The 22436-nt window shown below is 51.4% G+C and overlaps 1 protein-coding gene and 2 non-coding genes across 5 annotated transcripts in view; 1 reads left to right on the forward strand and 2 right to left on the reverse strand.

Moving 5' to 3' along the window:
* The window catches only part of TEX2 (testis expressed 2), a 120525-nt gene extending 104165 nt beyond the window's left edge, over positions 1 to 16360 (forward strand). For all 3 annotated transcript variants that reach the window (XM_062215464.1, XM_062215465.1, XM_062215466.1), the window contains 5 exons: positions 2605 to 2737; positions 9809 to 9934; positions 11260 to 11469; positions 13450 to 13570; positions 14908 to 16360. In XM_062215464.1, the coding sequence (XP_062071448.1) occupies positions 2605 to 2737; positions 9809 to 9934; positions 11260 to 11469; positions 13450 to 13570; positions 14908 to 15030 (713 nt within the window). In that variant the 3' untranslated portion in view covers positions 15031 to 16360. The remainder of the gene's footprint in view (positions 1 to 2604; positions 2738 to 9808; positions 9935 to 11259; positions 11470 to 13449; positions 13571 to 14907) is intronic.
* Positions 16361 to 17644: 1284 nt separating this feature from the next.
* On the reverse strand, positions 17645 to 17776 carry LOC133747412 (small nucleolar RNA SNORA76). The gene has a single exon (XR_009864362.1). It is a non-coding gene; the product is annotated as a small nucleolar RNA SNORA76 (small nucleolar RNA).
* A 232-nt stretch (positions 17777 to 18008) lies between these two features.
* On the reverse strand, positions 18009 to 18078 carry LOC133747389 (small nucleolar RNA SNORD104). The gene has a single exon (XR_009864343.1). It is a non-coding gene; the product is annotated as a small nucleolar RNA SNORD104 (small nucleolar RNA).
* Positions 18079 to 22436: the final 4358 nt, after the last annotated feature.

The raw sequence follows: 22436 nt of genomic DNA on the forward strand, positions 1-22436 counted from the left end.
CCGCATGCAGTTGCGTCCGTCCCTGAGGGAAGACAGCCTTCCTGGTAGCTGTCACCTCCATCCTTCAGGCCTGCAAGGCAGCACCTACCCTGCTGGTTTCAGCTCTGTGCGTGGGAGTTGCGCGTGCTCCCAGGTGTCCTGGGTGCTCTTTGCCTGCTGAGTCATTGTCACAGAAGCAAGTTCTCTTTCTCACCTCATGCCAAAGTAGCCTCCTTGCCTCGTCGGAACGTAAAACGCGTTTGATTTGTTGGAACACTCACTTGCAGTGTATGTCTGTTTTGAAAGTTCTCAAGCCATTCTTTCTGCCTTTGTATTTTCAGTGAGCGCCAGGGCTGCAGGCCCTACGTGTGGGCGGGCCTGGGGGGGCATACTCAGTGGCATAAGAAGCAGTTCCCTCCCCATGTGAAGACTTAGATGTCCGGGCCTCACCTTAGGGTGCAGACAACAGCAGCAGGCAAGGCTAGAGTGAGGAGTCAGGGTGGGTGGCAGTGGCAAAGAAGGGGAAGCCGCCAGGCCAGGAGGTCCAGGCGCTGGCCATACAGCCCTCTGAAGCCCCTGAAGAGAAGAGGAAAGTGATACACGGAGGCTGAGAACCTGCAGTGAAACCCAAGCCCCAGTCTCCATGACTGGGCTCCATCTCCGCCCTTGGCCGTCACACCTTAGCTCACTGTGGGAGCGGATACCAGGCCACTGAAGGGGAAGCTCCCAGCAATGGGGGCTGGAGCCAGCAGTTTACTAAGGTCACGTCTATATCCCAGCAGTTTAAAAACAAACAAAACCTGACATTTTGTAAGCAGTCAAATTCTGGTACCTTTAATGTGACAGCATTCAAAAATAATACATAATATTTATTGGAAACCTGACTAGGATTTCCCAAAGAAATGAGCATGTTTGAATACATACAGTAGCCATGTTGTTTGAGTCTAGTGTTTCTCATATAAAGCTGGAGAAATTGTACATAAATATCTCCCTGATTGATCTTCTTTTATTTATTGAGTCAAAAATCTGTGGCAATCTAGCCTTTTGCCCTGATTCCCTCTCTGCTGGGAGCCATCCGTGACTGCATGTCTTTATGACAGCAGACGTACCCTTTATTTCTGGGAACAGTACCTTTGAATAACACGTTAATTAATGACTTTCAACTGCATAAAGTAAGCAAGAAATAAAACATGTTTTGTGAGTGCCGCTTCAAAGAAGATCATCTCAATTGATTTGCATATTGCTTAATTAAAACAGGTCATTCATGGAAAATAATTACCTCCAATTATGAGGAAAATAATTTATTGAAATAAAGTAAAATGCAAATTGTTCTGCCTTCTGTGAGGAGCTGCATCGTTAGTGCTTTTTGAGGTTAAAGAGTGCATTTATCTGAGAGGTGGCCATAGGGGATGGGTTATTTACTGTAAATGCTACACACTCTGCTGTGTGTAAACAGTGGCTTCAGACAAATTTCCTGTTCGTGTTAGATGTTGTCCTTTGTCTTAGGAAGATCTATAAAGTTTATTAACATTTCAACGCCCGCTTGGAGGCTCGCTTGTTGATTGTGTGTGTGAGGAATCACAAGGGCTCAGCCTGGCCCGTCTCTCCAGCCAGGTCCCAGGGAGCTTCTGCGAAATGGATCACGCGACGACCCTGCTTGCATTATAGACTCCTGGTCAGCAGTCATCCCGCTGCCTTTTCGAAGAGTTAGGGGTTTTTTTTTTTTTAATTTTTAACTTTTTTTGAAGATGTATTTATTTGAAAGGCAGAGTTACAGAGAGGCAGAGGCAGAGCAAAAGAGATCTTCCATCTACTGGTTTACTCCCCAGATGGACACAATGGCCAGAGCTGGGCTGAGCCAAAGCCAGGAGCTTCTTTGGGGTCTCCCATGTGGGTGCAGGGGCCCAAGCACTTGGGCCATCTTCTGCTTCCCCAGACCATAGCAGAAAGCTGGATTGGAAGTGGAGCAGCCAGGACTCAACCCAGAGCCCATATGGGATGGGCAGCGGCTTTACCTGCTATACCATAGCGCTGGCCCCAAGAGCTTAGGTTTTTTAACTAGGGTACAGAGTGGTTCTGGATAATCCTAGGAATTCAAAGTTAATTCTTGCATTTCTATATTTAGGCAATTTCTAGAAAAAAGTTGGGGGGGGGGGGGTCTAAAAGTTTTTATCACTGTCTTTATGCTACCAAACCAAATCGGATCCATTTCTGCAGGGCCCTGATAACACTGGGTCATTTTGCGAGAAGTGGTGGTTCTCATAGATCTGTGAAGAGCAGCCTGGCCCCCTGCCTCAAAGCTGGCTGGGTGGCAGCAGGCGGCATCTTGGTTTTGCCCTAGGTCAAGCCAGTTCCTCATCCTGGGCGTGTGTTTTCTTAATAACAGGAGGAGAAGCAGCCTGTGTGCACTGAATTCACAGTGGCCGTTTTCCTAGGTTCTGGCATTTGCCACGGGCTCAGACCACTCAGTCTCCTCTGGCCTGCGGTAGCGTTCTCACTGTCTCAGGATTCCACTTCCCATGTGATGCCTGCGTAAACACTTTCAAATACACTTTCTGTACTGCTTATAGTCGTGTGTTTCTTTGGGGAAAAAAAAAATCTTCTGTTTTTTCACCATTTCTCCAGGCCTCTGGATCGATTTGGAAATGTCCTACAATGGTTCCTTTCTGATGACTCTCGAGACCAAAATGAATTTGACCAAACTAGGTAAAGAGCCTCTTGTTGAAGCCCTGAAGGTTGGAGAAATTGGCAGAGAAGGGTAAGGGGCTATATATGAATTTACTAACCCAACCCTGGGGACCCAGCTTTTCCCTCCAGCCTCTGAGACACAGGTGGGACGCGCAGGCCAGTTGCCCTGGGTGCCCAGTGAGCTCCTGTGTGGGTGCTTCTGCCCACAGAATTTCAGGGGACAGTTGGCAAGTTTTGTGCCCACTGTGCGAGTCCCAGCCCTGCTCGGCTGCGACAGCACCCTTTGACTTCAGTATCGGTAAGCATCACCGCTCAGAGCAGCAGAATAGACGCTTCTGAGCAGTGGGTAGAATCCTCAGGGAGAAAGCTGCTCCTGTGGATGGCCCTGTGTGGAGCGGCCCAGGTCCCCTTGGTGGTCTGTCTGCCCTCATCACAGTGATTGATTCTGAGGTGGTGTGTGAAGCACTCTCCCTGAGTAATACAGCATTGATTGGCTTGGTAGATTCACCTCTTCCTAGGTAATGCGTCTGCAGCCCAGGGCCGTCTGACTTAGTAAACACTTCAAAATTGTGAGGAAATTAATGCAACTCGATTTTTCCCCCCTTAAATGTCTAGAATGGATCAGCTGGCACTGTTACAATCCCACATACCTTAAAATGACTGCTCTGACTGCAAACTTAGATTACGTTATTGTTTTTACCCAATGGCAAATGCTGGATGGAGTCTGCACCTCGCATCCTTAGGCCTCTGCGCGGAGTCCACAGCAGAATGCCATGAGGAGCCACCTTCTCAGGCCCAGCTGGGAGACTCGGGCTCTTAGCTTTTTGCTGAGTTATGGTACTGGCTAATGCTTTCATTCGTGTTTGTGATTATAGATTTGGAATTTGGGGGATACTCTTTTGCCTAGATTATTGTGATTTATCTGAGTTGCTTAATGAAATGTTCCTGTTTTAATAATGGAGAATTATTATGCAATCTAACCTGTATCTATGCTGTTTTCCTTTCATCTTTCTGCTATTTGTTAAAATGTGTTTGGATTCGGCAATCTGTGGATTTGTGGTTTCTGGTGAGTGGTATTTATCAATTGTCCATGTAGCATTTCACACCCCATAAGTGCTCAGTCTTGTTTGGTCCATGTGATGCCGCAGGAAGCCTGTCCTCTATCCCTGTTCCTAGACAGAAAGACTTAGCCTGTGGGCCCCAGGACTGCCGTCAGGGCGGTGAAAGGTGTTCCTTCCAGAGAAGGTCTCATGGACTTCGTCAGTCTGAGCTGCTGGGTTCTGGGCTCGGCCTCCGGTCAGACCCAGCTTCTGCCCCCTCCCACACAGAGCTGGGCTCCCTCTGTGAGGCTCCTGACAAGAGCTGCAGAACCAGCTGCCTGTACCGAGAGGCTCTGTCGGCAGAGGCAGCCTCGACAGGGAGGCTTGAGTACGTGAGAGCACGCCTGGGCCAGCAGCATTTGTGCAGGGAGCCCCTTCTGGAAGCAGCCCTGTGCCCGTGGGGAGGAGCAGGGACTCTGGCGTGGAGGAGGGTCCTGGGCATCAGGCAGGCAACAAGGCCAGGCCCCTGAGGTCGGTGCCACTCAGAGTTCCACATTCACGACTGTTCATGTGGCTCTCTTGGCACGCTTCCAAGTTCACGAAGTCTGGATGATGAGAGGATGGACGCATTTCTGAGCAAGGCGTGTTTCTCTAGACTAAATGGGGGGGGGGGGGAGTCCTCAGCCTTTAGGATATGGTAGCATTATATTTAATTTTTAGTGTTTTTTTTCCCAATTTATTTATTTGGGGCTGGCACTGTGGTGTAGTAGGTTAAGCATCCCCCTGTGGCGCTGACATCGCATATGGGCACTGGTTCAAGTTCTGACTGCTCCACTTCTCCTTTTTTTTTTTTTTTTTTTTTTGACAGGCAGAGTTAGTGAGAGAGAGACAGAGAGAAAGGTCTTCCTTCCATTGGTTCACCCCCCAAATGGCCGCCACGGCCGGCGCGCTACGCCAATCTGAAGCCAGGAGCCAGGAGCCTCCTCCGGGTCTCCCATGCAGATGCAGGGCCCAAGCACTTGGGCCATCCTCCACTGCCCTCCTGGGCCACAGCAGAGAGCTGGACCAGAAGAGGAACAACCGGGACAGAACAGGCGCCCCAACTGGGACTAGAACCCGGAGTGCTGGCACCACAGACAGACGATTAGCCTAGTGAGCCGCGGCGCCGGCCCTGACTGCTCCACTTCTGATCCAGCTCCCTGCTAATGGCTTGGGAAAGCAGTAGAAGATGGCCCAAGTGCTTGGGTCCCTGAACCCACATGGGAGACCCCAAAGAAACTCCTGGCTCTTGGCCTCAGATCAGCTCAGCTCTGGCCATTGTGGCCATTTGGGGAGTGGACCAGAGGATGGGAGACTTGCTCTTTCTCTCTCTCTCTCTCTCTCTCTCTTTCTCTTTGTAACTCTGCCTCTCAAGTAAATAAATAATGTTTTTTTAAAAGATTCATTTATTTGTAAGATAGTATGGCAGAGAGATCTTCTATCTGCTGTCTTATACCCTAAATGTCTACATTAGTCAGGGCTGGACCAGACCAAAGCCAGGAGCCTGGAAAGCCATCTGAGGCTCCAGCATGGGTGGCAGGGGCCCAAGTATTTGGGCCATTCTTCCACTGCTTTCCCAAGTACTTTGGCAGGCAGCTAGACCAGAAGCAGAGCAACTGGAAGCTGAACTGCTGCTGCAGTCTGGGATGCCAGCATCACAGGTGGCTGCTTACCTTGCTGTGCCGCCACACCAGGCCCCCGTGTATTCCTTAAGTACTGTCTTCTCCCCCAAAAAAATCTGGCATAAAATGTTTTGTTTCCTCCTGTGAGAGTTAAATTATATGCTGATCTGTAATTGGCTGTCATTTAAATTTTTTTAAGATGTATTTATTTATTTGAAAGGCAGAGTTACAGAGAGAGAGAGAGAGAGAGAGAGAGAGAGGTCTTCCATCCATGGTTCACTCCCCAGTGGCCACAACAGTTGGAGCTGTGCCAATCCAAAGCCAAGAGCCAGGAGATTCTTCGGGGTCTCCAAAGTGGGTTCAGCGGCCCAAACACTTGGGCCATCTTCTACTGCTTTCCCAGGCCATAGCAGAGAGCTGGATTGGAAGTGGAGCAGCCGGGACTTGAACCAGTGCCCAAATGGGATGCTGGTACTGCAGGTGGCAGCTTTACCTGCTCTGCCGGCCCCTGTCATTTAATTTTAAAAGCAAGAAAGGATGGCTGGCGCCGTGGCTTAACAGGCTAATCCTCTGCCTTGCATCGCCAGCACACCGGGTTCTAGTCCCGGTTAGGGCGCCGGATTCTATCCCGGTTGCCCCTCTTCCAGGCCAGCTCTCTGCTATGGCCCGGGAAGGCAGTGGAGGATGGCCAAAGTGCCTGGGCCCTGCACCCGTATGGGGGACCAGGAGAAGCACCTGGCTCCTGGCTTCGGATCAGCGAGATGCGCCGGCCGCAGTGGCCATTGGAGGGTGAACCAACGGCAAAAAGGAAGACCTTTCTCTCTGTCTCTCTCTCTCTCTCTCACTATCCACTCTGCCTGTCAAAAACAAACAAACAAACAAACAAAAAAGCAAGAAAGGACACAATCCAGAAGTACTTAATTTGGGATAAAAATAGTCCCTTAACCCTTTTTTGCATTGACGACCCCCTAGGCACCTAGAGCTCTGGGTTCTTATTCTAGAAAAATGTCTTTACATGCACCCTTTGGATCAGTTTCTGGGAGCATCAAAAGCCTTTGAAAGCCCATCCCTGGTTAATAACCGAATCCCAGAAATGGTTCTGGAGTCTGCTTCTCCATTTTCTCAGTCAGGAGGCTGGAGGCCGAGCGGCAGAGGAGAGAGGGGGCAGTCTCCAGAGAGGTTGTCATTAGCAGGGGGTCTGGGACCAGTAACTGCCTTACTGTTAACCCCTCACCCTGAAGCACAGTGAGGAGGTGGCCTCCCTCAGCCATAGCTGCCCATCCAGGGCCTCATTCCATGTGAGGCTTTGCTGTCCGGTGCCCAGCCCCGGCAGGGCTTCTGCATTCGCTGCTGGTGTCAGTCCCCTGGGAATTGTACACGATTGGGTTTTTGTGAGGTCTCTGAGGAGATGGCTGCTGGGCCTCTAAGAAGCCCTCCTATCTGGTGGAAAGTGTGTTTACCATAGCACCGTGAGGGGGAGATGGCGAAAGGGCAGTCTGTTTTGCCTTGTCCTGTAGAAGTCCCTTCCATTGGCAACCCCTGTCCCCAGTGCACTTGTCGGCACCTTTCCTTTAGGTCTTTTATTTCTCAGTCTTGTTGTCCCATACTGTAGTGAACATCACCGTAGGGCCAGAGGGACTCAGAACTGAACTGGGGTAGTGAGCTGAGCCGTCTGACCTTGAACTGAAGTGAAAAGAGCAAAGCGAGGCTGTCAGGGAGTCGGGTGAGCAGAGTGTGCCGTTCACGCCTGCACTGCAGCCTGGCCCTCCGGCCCCACACTGGGTTGCTGTTTCCCAGCACAGGCCAGACCCCACCCCCCGCCCGCCGCCGCCACCCTCCCTGCCCTGGGCCCTGAAGTTCTAGGAGCCGCGTGCTTGTGGTTTACCCCGTGGCTCGGTCTGGGTCATGGATGTATGCACGTGTGTGTCTGGCAGACACATGGAACTGGCTTCACTCACATTAATGTAGTCTCATGGGTGCGGCCCCCTCACAGCGGACGCCTCACAGGCCTGCTTGATGCAGTCGCTCATTCTTCACGTCCAGCGTTTCGGGGCTGCTCCAGGATTGCCCCTGGAGCCCGAGGTACTTTTACCCATCCTGAGTGACAGCAAATCGTCCTGCTTCGTAGATGGTTTGGATCTTAGCGAAATTGCTGGAAAGCATCCAAGTCGATGGTGATTATGCAACCAAGAACTAAAATGTTGCGCCCAAGCAGAATATCAGTGGTAAAACAATGCAGTTTTTCTCACGTATCTGAGCCTGAACACATTTCCCAAAAGCTTTTCAGCAGAGGCAGCATAGCTGAAGCCTGAGGTGGCTCATTTGAAAGGACAGCACACTCCTGTGGGATTCTGAGGTTCCACTCATCACCTCCTAGCACATCTTCTCCCTCTTTCTCTGAAGTTCTTGCTGACATCATAAGGTTGAGATCATAAAATGCAGTTGTTACCAAGCTGAGTATCAGCCACGTGTTTAGCTACATGTTTCGTTAAGTATTGGATACTGTATTACACAGCTCTAGTGCAGAGAGCAGATACCATTTGGTCAAAATCAGAATTTCACATGATTTGCTCTGCTTTTACTGATACAGCATGGTCTGAATTATTCACTGCCAGCTACGGAATCTATCCTGCACTCTTCCTACAGAGAATTTGTTTGGGAACCTGACAGCTCACTGCAGTGCACAGCCTTTGGCGTCCCCAGCCTAGGTCTGAGCTGCCAGATGCCACGGACCTGTGGGGACACTCGGGGCAGTGGCTCGCCAGGATCCTAGGTCTTTCAGGCAGTGTGTGGGCTGTGTGGATGAGGGCACAGGGCACCTGTGCTGTCAGGGCAGCCTCCACACCTGGCTGCGTGAGAGCCGAGAGCACAGGCAATTCAGTGCTGGAGACGTGAGAAGCGTTTCTCACGTGCCTGTGTCATCCTTGATGGTTCTCAGCTCTGACGGTCTTCATCCCAAGACCCAGCTGGAGCTTTCTAGAGAGTCATGTTTTGCAATGCATACTTTAAAATACAGGAGCTCTGTGAGGGCTGTCCATCCACAGAACACTCAAAAATGGCTCTGGGACCAGTAAAGGCACAAAAGCAGCTCCTGGACTAGCCAGGCCTCCAAGGCCAGAAGGAGGAAGAGGGTCTGGGGCCAGGGACTGCACAGGGGGTTTCCCTTTAGCTGTCGGCTGTGGCTCTAACGGTGCAAGAGCTGAAGTCGGGGAGGATCCTTGTGTACTGCCAGCAAGCCACTGGGCAGATCCTCTTACAGCCGGGCTCGGGTTGCAGCCCTGCCCTCCCAGCTTGCGACAGGGCCGCTGCCCGGCCTGCATGCCCATGCTGCTCGTCCTCTCTGCCCTTGGGTGTCCTAGGCCCCACTGGTCAGGAGGTGACTGCCCCCGTGGGCTTCTGGTGGCCCGGGGCATCAGCAGAAACCAAAAGATGGCAGCCGCAGAGGAAGAGGGCCTGGGCCCTGCCGCCTTCTCCTGCCCAGCTAACTTTGTCCTTGTCAGAAATACGAGAGCCAGTCTCTGCTAAGTGACATTTGGTTGCTCGATGTGTCCAGAAGCTACTCTGTGCCTTGTTTGCTCTGCCCCAGTTAAGGCCCCCAGCCTCAGAGACTGGGCCCTGAACATTCTCTTGGATACAGTGCCACAGTCCAGGAAGGGAGCCACCTTTGGTGGTGCCAAAGTTTGGCCAGGAAGCCCCCGGAGCCCCTCAGAGAGGAACCTTGACCACTCACCCTCCAGACAGCCCCGATACCCTGTGCCCTCAGGAACAGCCTCCTCCGTTGGGGGAGCAGGAGCGACACTGCTCTGCACTGAGGCTTCAGTCCCCTTTGTGAAAGCATGGGCTTCAGAACCTGTACCCTCTCTAAGCAGGTCCCTGGGTCATTGTATCAGCTGCCTCCTGGAATCCCTCGAGACTTGTGCCTGTAGTTGCTGTGCTCTCAGTGGTCCTCAGGAGACAAAGGGCAGGGGTGGGGTAAGACGCCTCCTTCGTTAGGAAGGAGTTGAGTCAAAACCAAGTCGGGGCGGAACTGAGCCAGAAAGCCGAGGTCCAGGGACTTGCCTGAATATCTCCCTCATCAGTGAGACGTGGTCACACCCCCCTCATCGCCGTCACCTCACCCCTGCAACCATGGTTCTTCCCATCCGCCTCCCACTCGGTCCCAGCTGTGCTCCTATGAAACCACTGTGTTCTGCATGGAGCACACCGAGCCCTGGGCTGGCCTCCTGACGCATGCTCACCAGCAGACCGCCGTGGCGCCCCAGGGGCCGCGCGCCGTCCCGCACTCTTGGATGGAGCCCCTTTGGTGGTGGGGTGGAGCGGATGCCAACGTGTAGCAGCTGTGATGTCTTGGCCCCGTTGTGGTTGAGCGTGCGTGTGTGTGCTCTATAAGCAGAGCTCGGGCCACAGGCAGGCTGCAGTGGTGACTGTCCCCCTGTTCAGTTGCAGGCCCAGGGCGTACTGCCTCGCCGACAGTGATGAGGAGTCTTCCAGCGCTGGCTCCTCCGACGAAGACGATGCCCCAGAGCCCAGCGCGGGAGACAAGCAGCTGCTCCCGGGAGCAGAAGGGTGAGCAGCCAGCTGGGAGTGAGCCCCTTTTCCCCTCCCTCATCTGTGAGCTTCTCTCTGCGTGTGGATTGGAGTGGGCTGTTTTCCCATCTATACCGGATGTCAGTGTCTGGATTAAAGGCCAGGCCCCAGAGTTTTGTAAAGGCCTGCGCAGCTTCCCCTGCTTACGAGGGTCCCAGCCGAGATGCCCTTCTGCCGCAGAGGACTTGAGGGCGTGCTCATTCGAAAAGCCACGCCCAGGCTCAGAGGGAGCAGCCTCCAGGCCGCCTGGCCCTGGTGCCAGCTGGGCCCCACCTGCTGTGGAAGCTGCTGCTTCCTGCAGAACTGCAGCTCTTGCAGGGCCCCTCTGGTGGCCTGCAAAACCGTGAGCCAGTTAATTTCTCTTCTGGACTGTGAGCTTCCTTGGGGGCTCTCCTTGCCTGTTGCTTAGATCAGTGTTTATTGAACAACCAGCTCCACGAGGAGCTGTTAGTTATTTAGATGGAGCTGAAAAAGCTCAGATTAGAAAGAAGCCAAAAGCTTTTCTAAGAACATAACACCTATTCCCTTTCTAAGCCCTACAGAAAATGAGAAGTTAGAGGTTTGGGAGGTTGGTGCTGAAGTTAGTGTGCATTGTTTAAAATGTAGCCCTTAACCTTCTTAAGAATGATTGCTTTTCCCTACATATTCACATGCTATTCCTGACACCCTGGGCTGGGGAAGATTTTAAAAAGCAAAAAATCTTTGCTTTTCAGGGGGCAGGCATAGGGTAGACATGACCTGACCCCAAAGCATATTTCCTTGGCCAGCCAGAAGGTCAGTTTGATGTAGCATTTCCTTTAAGAATTGTCAGGCCCTCTGAAGAGTAGTGGTCCCTGAGGGCTGGTGTGACAGCTCTGCCGGCAGCAATTGTCTGTATACCTGGGGTTGCAGCGTGAGACACTGGATGAATGCTGGAGTAGTAGGGGGAGAAGAGGCGAGACCCCGTCCCCGCGCGAGGACTTTGTCCAGCTCTCTGCCATCAGGACTTGGGCTCAGGCTGCTGTTCATCCTCCTTGGTGTGAACAGCTCTCCACTGGGGTGCTGTGGCTCCCCAAGGGCCTTTTAGCAATGTCTGGAGAAATTTTTAATTGCCACACCTGGGGGTGTGTTACTGACACGTGATAGGCAGATATCCCATAATTGTCAGGACAGCCCCCCTCAGTACGGAATTGGAATGGCCCAGTCCAAACCGTGGCACGTGCTGGGGTTGAGGAGTGTTGCTCTAAAGCAAGGTCAGTGAAGAGCCGCCAGTTTGTGTTCGCAAGAGCAAAGCTCACTAACGTCCCCGTGTCCCTCATTTGAAGGTACGTCGGAGGGCATCGAACAAGTAAGATTATGAGGTTTGTTGATAAAATTACCAAGTCGAAATATTTTCAAAAAGCAACGGAGACCGAGTTCATTAAAAAGAAGATTGAAGAGGTCTCTAATACGCCCCTGCTGCTGACTGTTGAAGTGCAAGAATGCCGGGGAACCTTGGCCATCAACATCCCGCCGCCCCCCACCGACCGAATATGGTGCGTAGAGGGCACTCAGGGACCTTCTGCAGGACCCAGATAGTCTCAGCCTACTTGACCTTGAGATTTTGGGACGAACCCCTGGGAGGGGCACCGTCAGCCTTAGCACTGATTGTAATTCTCAGAGCCCTTCTCTTCTGTGAATGGTTCACTCGCACTGAAGAATTGGTCTTCACGTGTTAGTTAGGAAGTTAAAGTCAATACACAAAGTTTATGAGCTGAGCAGTTCCTGTCTGTGGTCTTCCTCCCCTCCAAAGCCAGCTCTGGCACCAAGAACAGTACTGCCCTTTGTAGACAGAGCCCTTGCCGTCTGCCTGCCGGGTGGCAGCCTGTGAGTCCCACTTGACAACTGGGGAGCTCCCCTCCCGCAGAATCTGGGCAGTCGGGGACTTCCGGGGCTAGACCTAGATGGCAAGGAGGCCGGAGCGTGTGCCCCTGGTATCTGTGGCAAGAAGTCTGTCAGGCGAGTTGGTTCTCAGCCCCCGCTGTATGTGAAAGTCACCTAGGGGATCTGATGTTGTGATGCAGAGCGGGGAGCCATTACTTTCAACATCAGCATCCCATATCCAAGCACTGACTCGAGCCCCGGCTGCTCTGTTTCCAACCCAGCTCCCCGCTAGAGTGCCTAAGAAGGCAGCCACAGATGCCCGTTTGGGGGCCCCTGTCCCCCATGTGAGAGACCAGGCTGAGTTCTGGCTCCTGGCTTCCGCCTGGCCCAGCCCTAGCTGTTGCAGGCATTTTTAGAATGAACCAGGGCATGGGAACTCCCTGTTTCTTCCTCTCTATCTGTAGCTCTGTCTTTCCAATAAGTAAATAAATCTTTTTAAGAAATCACCTGGGGACTTGCCAAAAATACAGATGTGCCTGGGACATCCCACAGGGTCTTAGGAGAGGGAGGCTGTGACTAAGCCTCATTCAGGGGCGAGAATCACGGAAATAAAGTACTCATGGGCCCATATCCGGGCTTCGTATCTGTGAATCTCCATTCCAGGTCCTCTAAAATGGGTGTAAATGTACGCAGTGGTACATCAGAGACCGCACTGTGCTGTAAACTGTCCTCAAAATAAAAATACCACGCTGCGGCGGCGCGCTAGGAGGCCAGCGTGGGCCAGCGCTCTCGGAAGGGGTGGTCAGGAGAGGATTTCTGAGCGGAGTGACCATCTATGAGGCTGGGCTTCCCCAGGAAGACTTAACAACAACCTGTTAGAGTTTATTTATTATTTTCGTTGTTTAAAAAGAGATTTGGGGGGGGGGGGGGGATGAAAAGAAAGAAAAAGCAAAAGCCCAGAAATAGCCACGTTAATACCCAAACCTGGGGAGATAAAACAGTTTGCATGTGAGAGCTGATACAACATGACTTCCCTGGCAGGCCTTTCTGTTTGTCAGTTACAAATGCCACTGGCCTGGGAGATAGAGTGCAGGCCACAGGGTGGGCCAGTGTGTTCCTGACCGCCCGGAGGAGAACGGGAGAGCATGGACAGCAGTTGGCCATCGCTGGGTCCTAAGCACAGCGTGGCGGGCAGGCTCCCGTGTTCAGATGGTTTTGAGGGCACACAGTGCCTTTTCCAGGCCCTTCGCTAGCAGTACCGAGTGCCAGTCGGTCCCGTCGGAGGCCACGAGGAGCGTGGTGTGGGGAGCGCGGTGCAAGCGGGCGGCGGACGTCGTCCGTGGTCAGGGCGCGGGTGGGCACTGGCCCCGCTCGTCTGGGCGGCTCTGCGGCAGGTGCCGCCGGCACAGGCCACCGCGTGTGCTCTGTGTGGGGCTCTGTAGCACACAGGCGGCTTTCAGGACAACAGGAAGGAGAGGGGTCGTTGCCACTTTGGGAAAAACCCCATGGCCACGGCCTAGCCCTGCCCGCGGTGCGCCCCAGCCGGCCCGCCGGGCCCGGGCACTGCAGAGTGGCCCCTCGCGGGGATTTCAGACGTCGGCGCCCGTCCGCTTCCTTCCCTACGACTAAACGTGGCGATTGTCTTCCAAAAGGTACGGCTTCCGGAGGCCACCGCACGTGGAGCTCAAAGCCCGGCCGAAGCTCGGGGAGAGAGAGGTGACCCTTGTCCACGTGACGGACTGGATAGAGAGGAAGCTGGAGCAAGAGTTTCAGGTAAGCCCGGCCCACTCCGCGGGCTTGCCGTGGGTCGGGGTCCCCTCCCGGGTGGCCGAGCAGCGCCCAGGAGCCCTAGAGCGCTAAGTAGCCCCGGCCTGGCAGTGGCCAGCGAGTAGCCCGGCCCGCGCTGGGAAAGCTGTTCCGGGCGCTTGCGTGGAATTCACCCAGCAGACATTCGTGGAAACCTGGGCGCCAGGTGCCGCCTGCGCCCACCCCCAGAGCGCCTTCTCCAAGCCTGCTTGCTGTGAGCTGCCACCAAAGATGCTAACGGCTGAGGCCCTGCCTTGAGCGAGTTCCATCACATTTTTCTGAGATATTTGAGGCACGGCTGTCTTTAGATTTTATGTGTTAACAATTTATTTGCCTTGTGGCGAGTCTCATTTTTGAAAATGACCTGCGTGCTCCTTAGGGTGGTGTGTTTTGAGTTACTGCCTTTAAAAAAAATGGAGTCTTCAAAAAGTTCGTGGAAAATGCAATTATAAAAAAAAAAAACTACATAACTTGTCTTTTAATTCCATAGTTCCATGAGTTTTATAATTATCCTCATAATATTATTTAAAAACTGGAATGAAATACAACTGATAACCAGTTTTGTGAAAGCTTCATTTTATCACAAAATGGAATATTGTGAACTAGTTGGAGAAAGAAGCTTTTGGCTTTCTCTTCTACCCCTAAGGCCTTCATTAGGAATTTGGGTAGGTCATCCCCGTTAGAGGAACAGGGGCAAAGGAGAGGGGGCAGAGGTGGGTGCCTGGTATGTTCTCAGACAGGTCGGGAAGTTGCAGCGCCCTCGTGTGGAGACCCAGTGCTTTCACTGATGTCTGGTAAGAGCCTGATCAGAGCGCACTGCCAAACTCCACCGACGGGCACGGCGCCCGCCCTCAGCCGCTGGCGTCCTGGTGTGTTCATGTAGCAGGATTTCTTTCAGAGTGTTATGTGGAAAGCAGTACCAGCTTACAGTTCACTGCTAGGATTTAAAAGGATAAATTCACTTGGAGTGTGTATTCTGACCATGGTAATTTGCAAATATGGTCAGCAGTTAAGCCAGTTCTAAATTAATGTTGCTTATCAGTTCATGTGAGTGATTTTATTGTATGTATATGAAATCAAAGGCTGCTTTTGCCACAGGGTTGGTCTATTAGGTTCTTGTATTCAAGCACTCTGTGGTTCTACTCTTTCTAAATTAAAGCATCTTGGAGGGATTTGTTTGGAGTGTATAGGAAATGTTTCCATATTTTTAAAAGTGTGTCTAAAGCATAAAATTATCAGAACAAAGCAGGGTGGCAGTCTGACAAAGCATTCTCCCATGACTGTTCTTTACTATCTTCCTACAGAAAGTTTTTGTCATGCCAAACATGGACGATGTTTATATCCCGATAATGCACTCGGCCATGGACCCTCGTTCCACTTCCTGCCTCCTGAAAGACCTGCTTGTGGAGGCTGCTGATCAGCCGTGATGGGTCAAGGTCGAGTGCCCAGTATTACGAGACCTGGCTCAAGGTGTGGGGTTCTTGGCTGCCACCTTTGCTGTGGCACTGGCCTTTTCTTGTGCTACAGCTACTGTTTCTCAAAGGATGCTTCTGCCCTCTGCCTGCCGGTGCCCATTCCACTGTGAGGTGTCATTTCCCACGTCCAGTGACAGGTGTCTGGATGGCCTGCTGCAAAGCTTGGACTTGGCAAAGACTGGAAGAGTCATCATGGTGGGTCCAGACATTACAGGTGACTCACACCATGGCTGCTTTAAGTCTGCCAGATGTCACAGCAGCCAATGAGCACACAAGGAGCAAAGCTCAGGACTGGAAGGCTCCTGTCCTGGGCTCCTCCTAAGCTCCCCTCAGCAGCTGGTGTGCAGTGGAACTTTTTGTCACTTGTAGGTGATCACAACCCTCCTGGACTGCAGAGGTTGTCACGTGTGATAGTGTGGAGGGTGATAGTGTGGAGGGTGGGGAGTAGCATTCTGTGAGCCATTTCACTGGTGATAAAGACATAGGCATAGCAACTTTTCCTATTAAATTGTGCATTTTGGAAGCAAGTAGCCATAGAACACACACACACACACACACACTAACAAACTATCAGCTGGGGTGGGGACAGTGGGATTTGTATGTGAGCATCAGGCAAAGCCATGAGATCAAGCCTTTTACCAATGAGGTACAATCACCTGGTTTCTAACTAATCCTGAATGTTTTCCTGACACCATGAGCATACATGAAAATATCAAAACACCTGCATATGACTCGCTTGTTCCTCTCTTGTGGATGGGGTGGGGCCAGAAACCTAGCTGGCATTTCCTGGGTTCCAGGAGGCCTTACATAGGAATCTAAAGGCTTGTCCTTCTAGTTGGTTTGGGCTCGTTTTGCAGGCAGTTTCCTTTTCTGATAGCCAAAACAGAGAACTGCTAATTATTTCAAGAGTCAAGAGCCTAAGTTTGCTCAACATCACACACTACATGATCTCAAAATGAACATGTGACCCTTCTTCAATGTTGCCAACTTAATTTTGTGCATTTGTGTCAGAATGTTTAGTTTACAAGTTTGGGGGCTCTATTGTATAATTTGCTGTTTAAAAAGTAAACTTAGTTTTTTATTGTTTAACGCTGCAGTCATGTCAAAATTACCTTGGGGTAACTTTTGATAATTTACATCTGTGGACAAAGCTAATAGTGGTTTTTTAAACAGCACCTGCCTGAACATGACTTTAAAGAAATTAATATATTGAAAAAGTATATTTGAACTTTTGATTATTTTAATCGCACCATTAAAACATGACTTAAATTATTGGACCATTCCAGTCTGTGTACTGTTCTACTTTCTCACTGTGTAAGCTGACTTGTGCGTCAGAGTCCGCATGTCTTGTTCACTGGTCTTTATCATTTTTTGTGCAATAACTAAAGGCAAAGGACTAGATGCACTACTGTGTAAAGTGATTACACAACTGTACCTTATTGCACTTAAATAGTATGTGGGAATTTACAATCGCTTGCATTGTTTCACAAAATAAATATCTCATGTCAAATACTAGGTAAGCATCCAAGTTATTTCTACTAAATGCTTCTCACAGGGCAGTAGAAGCTTCATCTGCTGAGTGGTCACCAAGTGGAGGGTGCAGTTAGGTGGGATTCAGGAAGCCATTCAAACTCCCAGAGCCATTAAGCACAACAGTTTTAAGGGGAAAAGATTGGTAACTGGAGGTTTGTAATTTACTTGCCATTTGGTGCAAATAGCTCTTGGCTGTCTGGGTGTTTGGGGTCGAGTGCCGCTCAGCAGCCGTATGCTAGCTGCTACTTGGGGCGCTCGTTTTGAACCCCCCTCACTTGCACACCCTTTGCCTTGACACTGCTGCCCTGTACATTCCCATTCAGGTGGCAGGCTGCGGTCATGTTGGGCTAACAGAAACCTTGTTAGCTTGCCCAAAGCTCGGCAGTTGACCCTGGACCCATTATTTCTAAATAGGTCGTAACCAGAGGTTAGCACTTCAAGGCCCAGGCCGGCGCTGTGGCATGCAGGCCAAGCAGCTGCGTGGAAGCCAGCATCCCCACGTGGGAACCGGTCGTTTCCCGGCTGGACCACTTCCGACCCAGCTCCCTGCTAAAAGCTGAGGGAGATGGGCGAGGCGCTTGGGCCCAACACCCACACGGCAGATCTGAAGCTCCTGGCTTCGGCCTCGCCCAAGCAGCGATAGCTGTTGTGGCCATTAAACCAGCGGATGGAGAGATCTACAGGTAACCTGGCCTTTCAAGTAGCATCTTAAAATGAGGCAGTTACTTCCACCTGCTGGTCCACTCCCCAAATGGCCACAGCGCCGGGAGCTTCTCCCAGCTCTCCCATGTGGGTGCAGGGGCCCAACAGGACCATCTTCTGCTTTCCCAGGCAGAGCTGGAGGGTAAGAGCAGCAGCCGGGACTCGAACCGGCGGCTCATGCAGGCGCAGGCTTGGCCCACAGCGCCGGCCCCTTAGCTTCCCCAAGGCGTGGCCGTCTTCCGTCCCCTCCCAGAGGGGCCGAGCTCGCGGAGGCCCAAGTCCAGGCGTGCGCAGGGCCCTCTCCGCGTGGCCCCCGGGATGGCGCAGGTCGCCGTGTCGCTCGCGGTTAAAAGGGCGGCCTGCGAGGTACAGGCGGCCCCAGTTATGGGCGAGCTCGTGCTCTGGCGCTGCAGCCTGACCCCCGGCGCCACGCACAGGCGCGACGGGGGCTCAAAGGCAGCGCGTGGCGGCGGACACACGGACACCAGCGCCGAGGTCAAAGTCCTTTATTGAGAAGCTCGGGGGGGTGGGGGGGAACTTGAACCTGCGCCGGGGCTGATTCAGATCCGACTTCTTCCTGCGCCGGGGCCGATTCAGATCCGACGTCCTCGGCCGGGACCTGCAGGAAGCACAGCGGGGGTTCACGGGAGGGCTCCCACCCACCCGGCCGCGAGCCTCCCGCCTCTGCCGCGGCTGCTCAGACTCCAGTTCGCATCACCCGCATCAGCAGTCTAACACGTGCTTTAATTTGGATGTCATCACCGCCGACCGCCCGCCCTCCACCCTGCTCCAGGCCGGAGCAGCCCTTCGGCCATCGGTACCTCACCTTCCCTCCGTCGCAGTCGCTGAAAGACCGTGAGCGCCCAGGCACTTTTATTTAAAGGAGCAGACCGGAAGTGATTGGGCGGGCCCTGCCGTTTTTTGGTCAATAACGAATGAAACTTTCGACCATGTGACTGTATGGCGGCCTGATGATTGGCCGTACTCTCTGGGTCCTCCTGAGTATAGAGTGCCCACATACTAACCATAGAGATGGGAGCCTAGAGCAACACAGATGCGTTGAGTTATTCAGTCTGAATTCTTTGGTGTTAGCAGCTCTGTACAGTACACTAAGGGAAATTTACAGACCACAGGAGACAAGCAATTCATGGCTAGCATGAGGTATTCTGTGCCAGGAGCGAGGCTAGGAACTGAGGTTACACAGAGGAACAAAACCTTCAGGAGTCAAGTAACGTAATAGAAAGAGCTTTGTAACCGCAGTCGCTTAACCTTCTTGAGCCTCATTTTCTGAAAATTTAGGACTACCCCCAAAGGTTGCAAGGACTAGGTGAATTCATGTCAGCCAGCCAGCACATTGCGAGGGTAACTAAACGTATGCTTGATAGGACTGGGGTGATGGGGCAGACTGATGGCAATACTTCACGAATGCTGAAATGCAGCTGTGAGAAGCCCGAAGCAGAGAGGCCGTGCCTGGGAAAGCGCGAAGTGCTTCGCAGAGTTTGCTGCGTGCGTTTTGGGAGCCCAGGCCCTGTGCTGGTCACTGGATGTCCAGGGGGATGAGTAAGGACACGGACCGGCCCTCTAAGACCTGGCTTGACCTGGAGAGGGAACTCTGCCTGTCTACCGCCTCCCTGTGTTTTCCTTAGAAGTTCTTTTCCATTCAGGGCGGGCACTACCGTTAAGACACCGCTTAGGAGGGCCCCATCCCATGTCAGACGGCCTGGGCTCCAGTGCTGCTCTGCTTCCAATCCAGCTTCCTGCTGATGCGCACCCTGGGAGCAGGAGGTGATGGATTAAGTACGTGGAGTCCCTGGCTTCCAGCTTCAAGAGTGGAGCACTCGCTCGCTCGCTCTCCCTGCCTTTCAAATAAAATGAAAATTAATTTAATTTTTAAATTCTTCTTTGATCCAAAGCAATAACTATTTTGCCCAGGGCCTAGTACCCTCTAGATGCTCTTTTTCTGTGTACACTGCTCTTCTGTTCACATGTATTGCATCATGGTAGCGTCTCTACATTGAGAAATGTATGCAAGCTTTCTTTGTGACCTAAAATGTGATCAATTTTTATGTGTATTCTAGATTCTTGAAGATGTAGTCACTATAGTGTAAAAATGTAATATGAAGTATTTGTTAATTCAACCTTAATTTGTTGTAATGACATTGTCAACATCTTTATTTTGTGTATTATTTATGTGGTTAGAAGTGTGTGTTCTATCCTTGATTGATAGTCACGTGTTAGCATGATGCTGCAGGAATGGGCGCTGTGGCATGGCGAGTTAAGCCACAGCCTGCAACACCAGCATCCCACATCAGAGTGCTGGTTTGAGTCCTGGCTCCTCTACTTTGAATCCAGTTTCCTGCTGATGCACCTGGGAAGGCAGCAGAAGTACCCCTGCCATCTGGGTTGGAGACCAGTTTGGAGTTCCTGGCTCTTGGCTTTGGCCCAGCCCAGAACTGGTGGTTCTGGCCATTTGGGGAGTGAACCAGAGGGTAGAAGATTTATCTGTTATTCCCTCTCTCTTTCACTCTGCCTTTCAAATAGATAAATAAATCTTTTTAAAAAGGATTATACTTTGGGGCAGGCACTGTGGTATAGTGGGTAAAGCTGCAGCCTGCAGCCCTAGTATCCCATATGGGCACCAGTTTGAATCCTTGCTGCTCCAGTTCCAATCCAGCTCCCCGCTAATGCACCTGGGAAAGCACTGGAAGATGGCCCAAGTGCTTGGACATCTGCACCCATGTGGGAGACCGGGTGAAGCTTCTGGCTCTTAGCTTCGGCCTGGCCCACTCCTGGCTGTTGTGGCCATTTGGGGAGTGAACCAGTGAATGGAAGATCTCTCTCTCTCTCTAATTCCACCTTTCAAATAAATCTTAAAAAAAAACAAAAACAAAAACTAAAACTAAATTTAAAAATATTATGCTTCAGATACCAGATTCCGGCAAGGAATCAGAGCGACGGAAGTTCTGCGTTGTTACTGTGTTTGGGAGTGATAGTTGGGGAGCCATTTTAAGTTAAACTCACCATATGACCCAGCAGTCCCTGGGTCACAAGAAAAATGAAAACTCAAGTTCACATAGCATCCCATGTGTGAATGTTTATAGCAACATTCTATTTCCCCCAAACAGGAAGCACACAAAGGCGTCTCAGTGGGTGAATGGATAAGTGAATTGTGATACATCCTTACCGTGGAACACTACTTGGTAATGAAATGGAGTGACTGACGTACGTAATACTAGGAAGACTCTCAGAGGAATTATGCTGTCTAAAAAGGGGCCAGACTCAAAGACTATATAATTCCTTTACATGGCATTCTGAGAAAGACAAAACCGTGGGGCTGGAGGATAGGCCAAAGGGTTTCTAGGGTAGGGAGCATCTGACCACACAGGGGCAAAAGGAAGGCATTTTTGAGGGGGGCTGCTGTTTTGTACTTGACTGTGCTGGTGTTTACTTGACTGCGTTTGTCAACACTCACAGAACTGTTCACTCACGTTTTGCTGTATGAGATTGTAAAACACATTTTTTAAGATTATGCTTCAGTTGCTTTTCTTCATTATTTCCAATGTTACTCCCTTTGTATAGTTTGAGGCTGTGCTGTTTAGCTCGGAAAATTGCTGCTGGTGGATTATATACATGTATAATTTAGAATGATGCTGAGATATTTTTGTCTTCTATGTGGGTTCTGGTTTGTACTATATTATCCCTGATTCTCCCGTCTCTTTTTTGTCTAATACAACATTGCGCATCCCAGTTTTTAACCTTTTTTGCATCACTTTTTGCTTTTCGTGCAAGGCGTACAAGGATTATATTTTGTTCATGAATGGACTCTTTTCTCAGTGTGAAATGGCCTTCTTTATCTCTGGTAATATTTCTCCTAGTAAAGTCAAAGTGCCCACCATCCAGCTCTCTTCCCGTCCATTCTGCCAGGCCTGTCCTCATCTCTCTCTATCCTTTCACTGTTAGCCTCACTCTGCCTTTGCATTTGAAGTTCAACTTTCGTAAACCTCATATGTTGAGTTTGACTTTTAGAGACAGAGTGTGCCCATACCAGAGAGCCAGCCTGGGTTCAAGTCCCAGCCCTGCTGAGAGCCAGAAACTCAGTCTCGGTATCTCATGTGGGTGGCAGGGACCCAGTTCCTTGAGCCATCATCTGCTGCCTCCAAGGGTGTGCATTGGCAGGAAGCTGCAGTCCAGAATGGGGCTGGAGGGAGAACCCAAGCACTGTGACATAGGATACAAGCAGGCCAGTGGAGGTGCTAACCGCTAGGCCCAGTGCCTACACACTTACACGTTGGCATTTTCTACACCTGTCCCCCAGTTATGGGTTTAGAAGTGACCCCCTGAAAATGGAAGTCTCCAGTGGGAATGTGGATGAGGGGGCAGGCAGCCTTCAGGAGCCTGACGGGCCCACTTTTAGGATAAAGCTGACAGCACAGACACTTGCGTGGGGCCACAGGTGAGTTTTGCCTGGTGCCTGGCTTCTTGGTGTTTTTCAGTTGCATAAGCTGGTAACGCTTTCATGACTTGAGCCAATTTGAGGTCAGTTTTCTGTTACTTATAAATAGCATCCTGGAATCATATAAAAATAAATAGCATTTAACGACACTAGGGATCACCTTGGAGGATTTTTTTTTTTTAAATTTTTTTGACAAGAGTGGACAGTGAGAGAGAGAGACAGAGACAGAGAGAAAGGTCTTCCTTTACTGTTGGTTCACCCTCCAATGGCCGCTGCGGCTGGTGCGCTGTGGCCGGCGCACCACGCTGATCCGAAGGCAGGAGCCAGGTGCTTCTCCTGGTCTCCCATGGGGTGCAGGGCCCAAGCACTTGGGCCATCCTCCACTGCCTTCCTGGGCCATAGCAGAGAGCTGGCCTGGAAGAGGGGCAACTGGGACAGAACCGGCGCCCCAACCAGGACTAGAACCCGGTGTGCCGGCACCTCAGGCGTAGGATTAGCCTAGTGAGCCCCAGCGCCGGCGGAGGATTTCAAAAGGTTGCTGGTTGCCAGTCACTGCAGGGAGGGAACAAGATGGCACAAAGCCCCGTTGGGATCACAGGTTATGGGAAGATGACGTCTCAGTTGAAAAGCAAGCCTTGGTATGGGTGTTTGGTTCAACAGTTATGACACT

This window comes from Lepus europaeus, chromosome 18, assembly GCF_033115175.1.
Source record: "Lepus europaeus isolate LE1 chromosome 18, mLepTim1.pri, whole genome shotgun sequence".
NCBI lineage: Eukaryota > Metazoa > Chordata > Mammalia > Lagomorpha > Leporidae > Lepus > Lepus europaeus.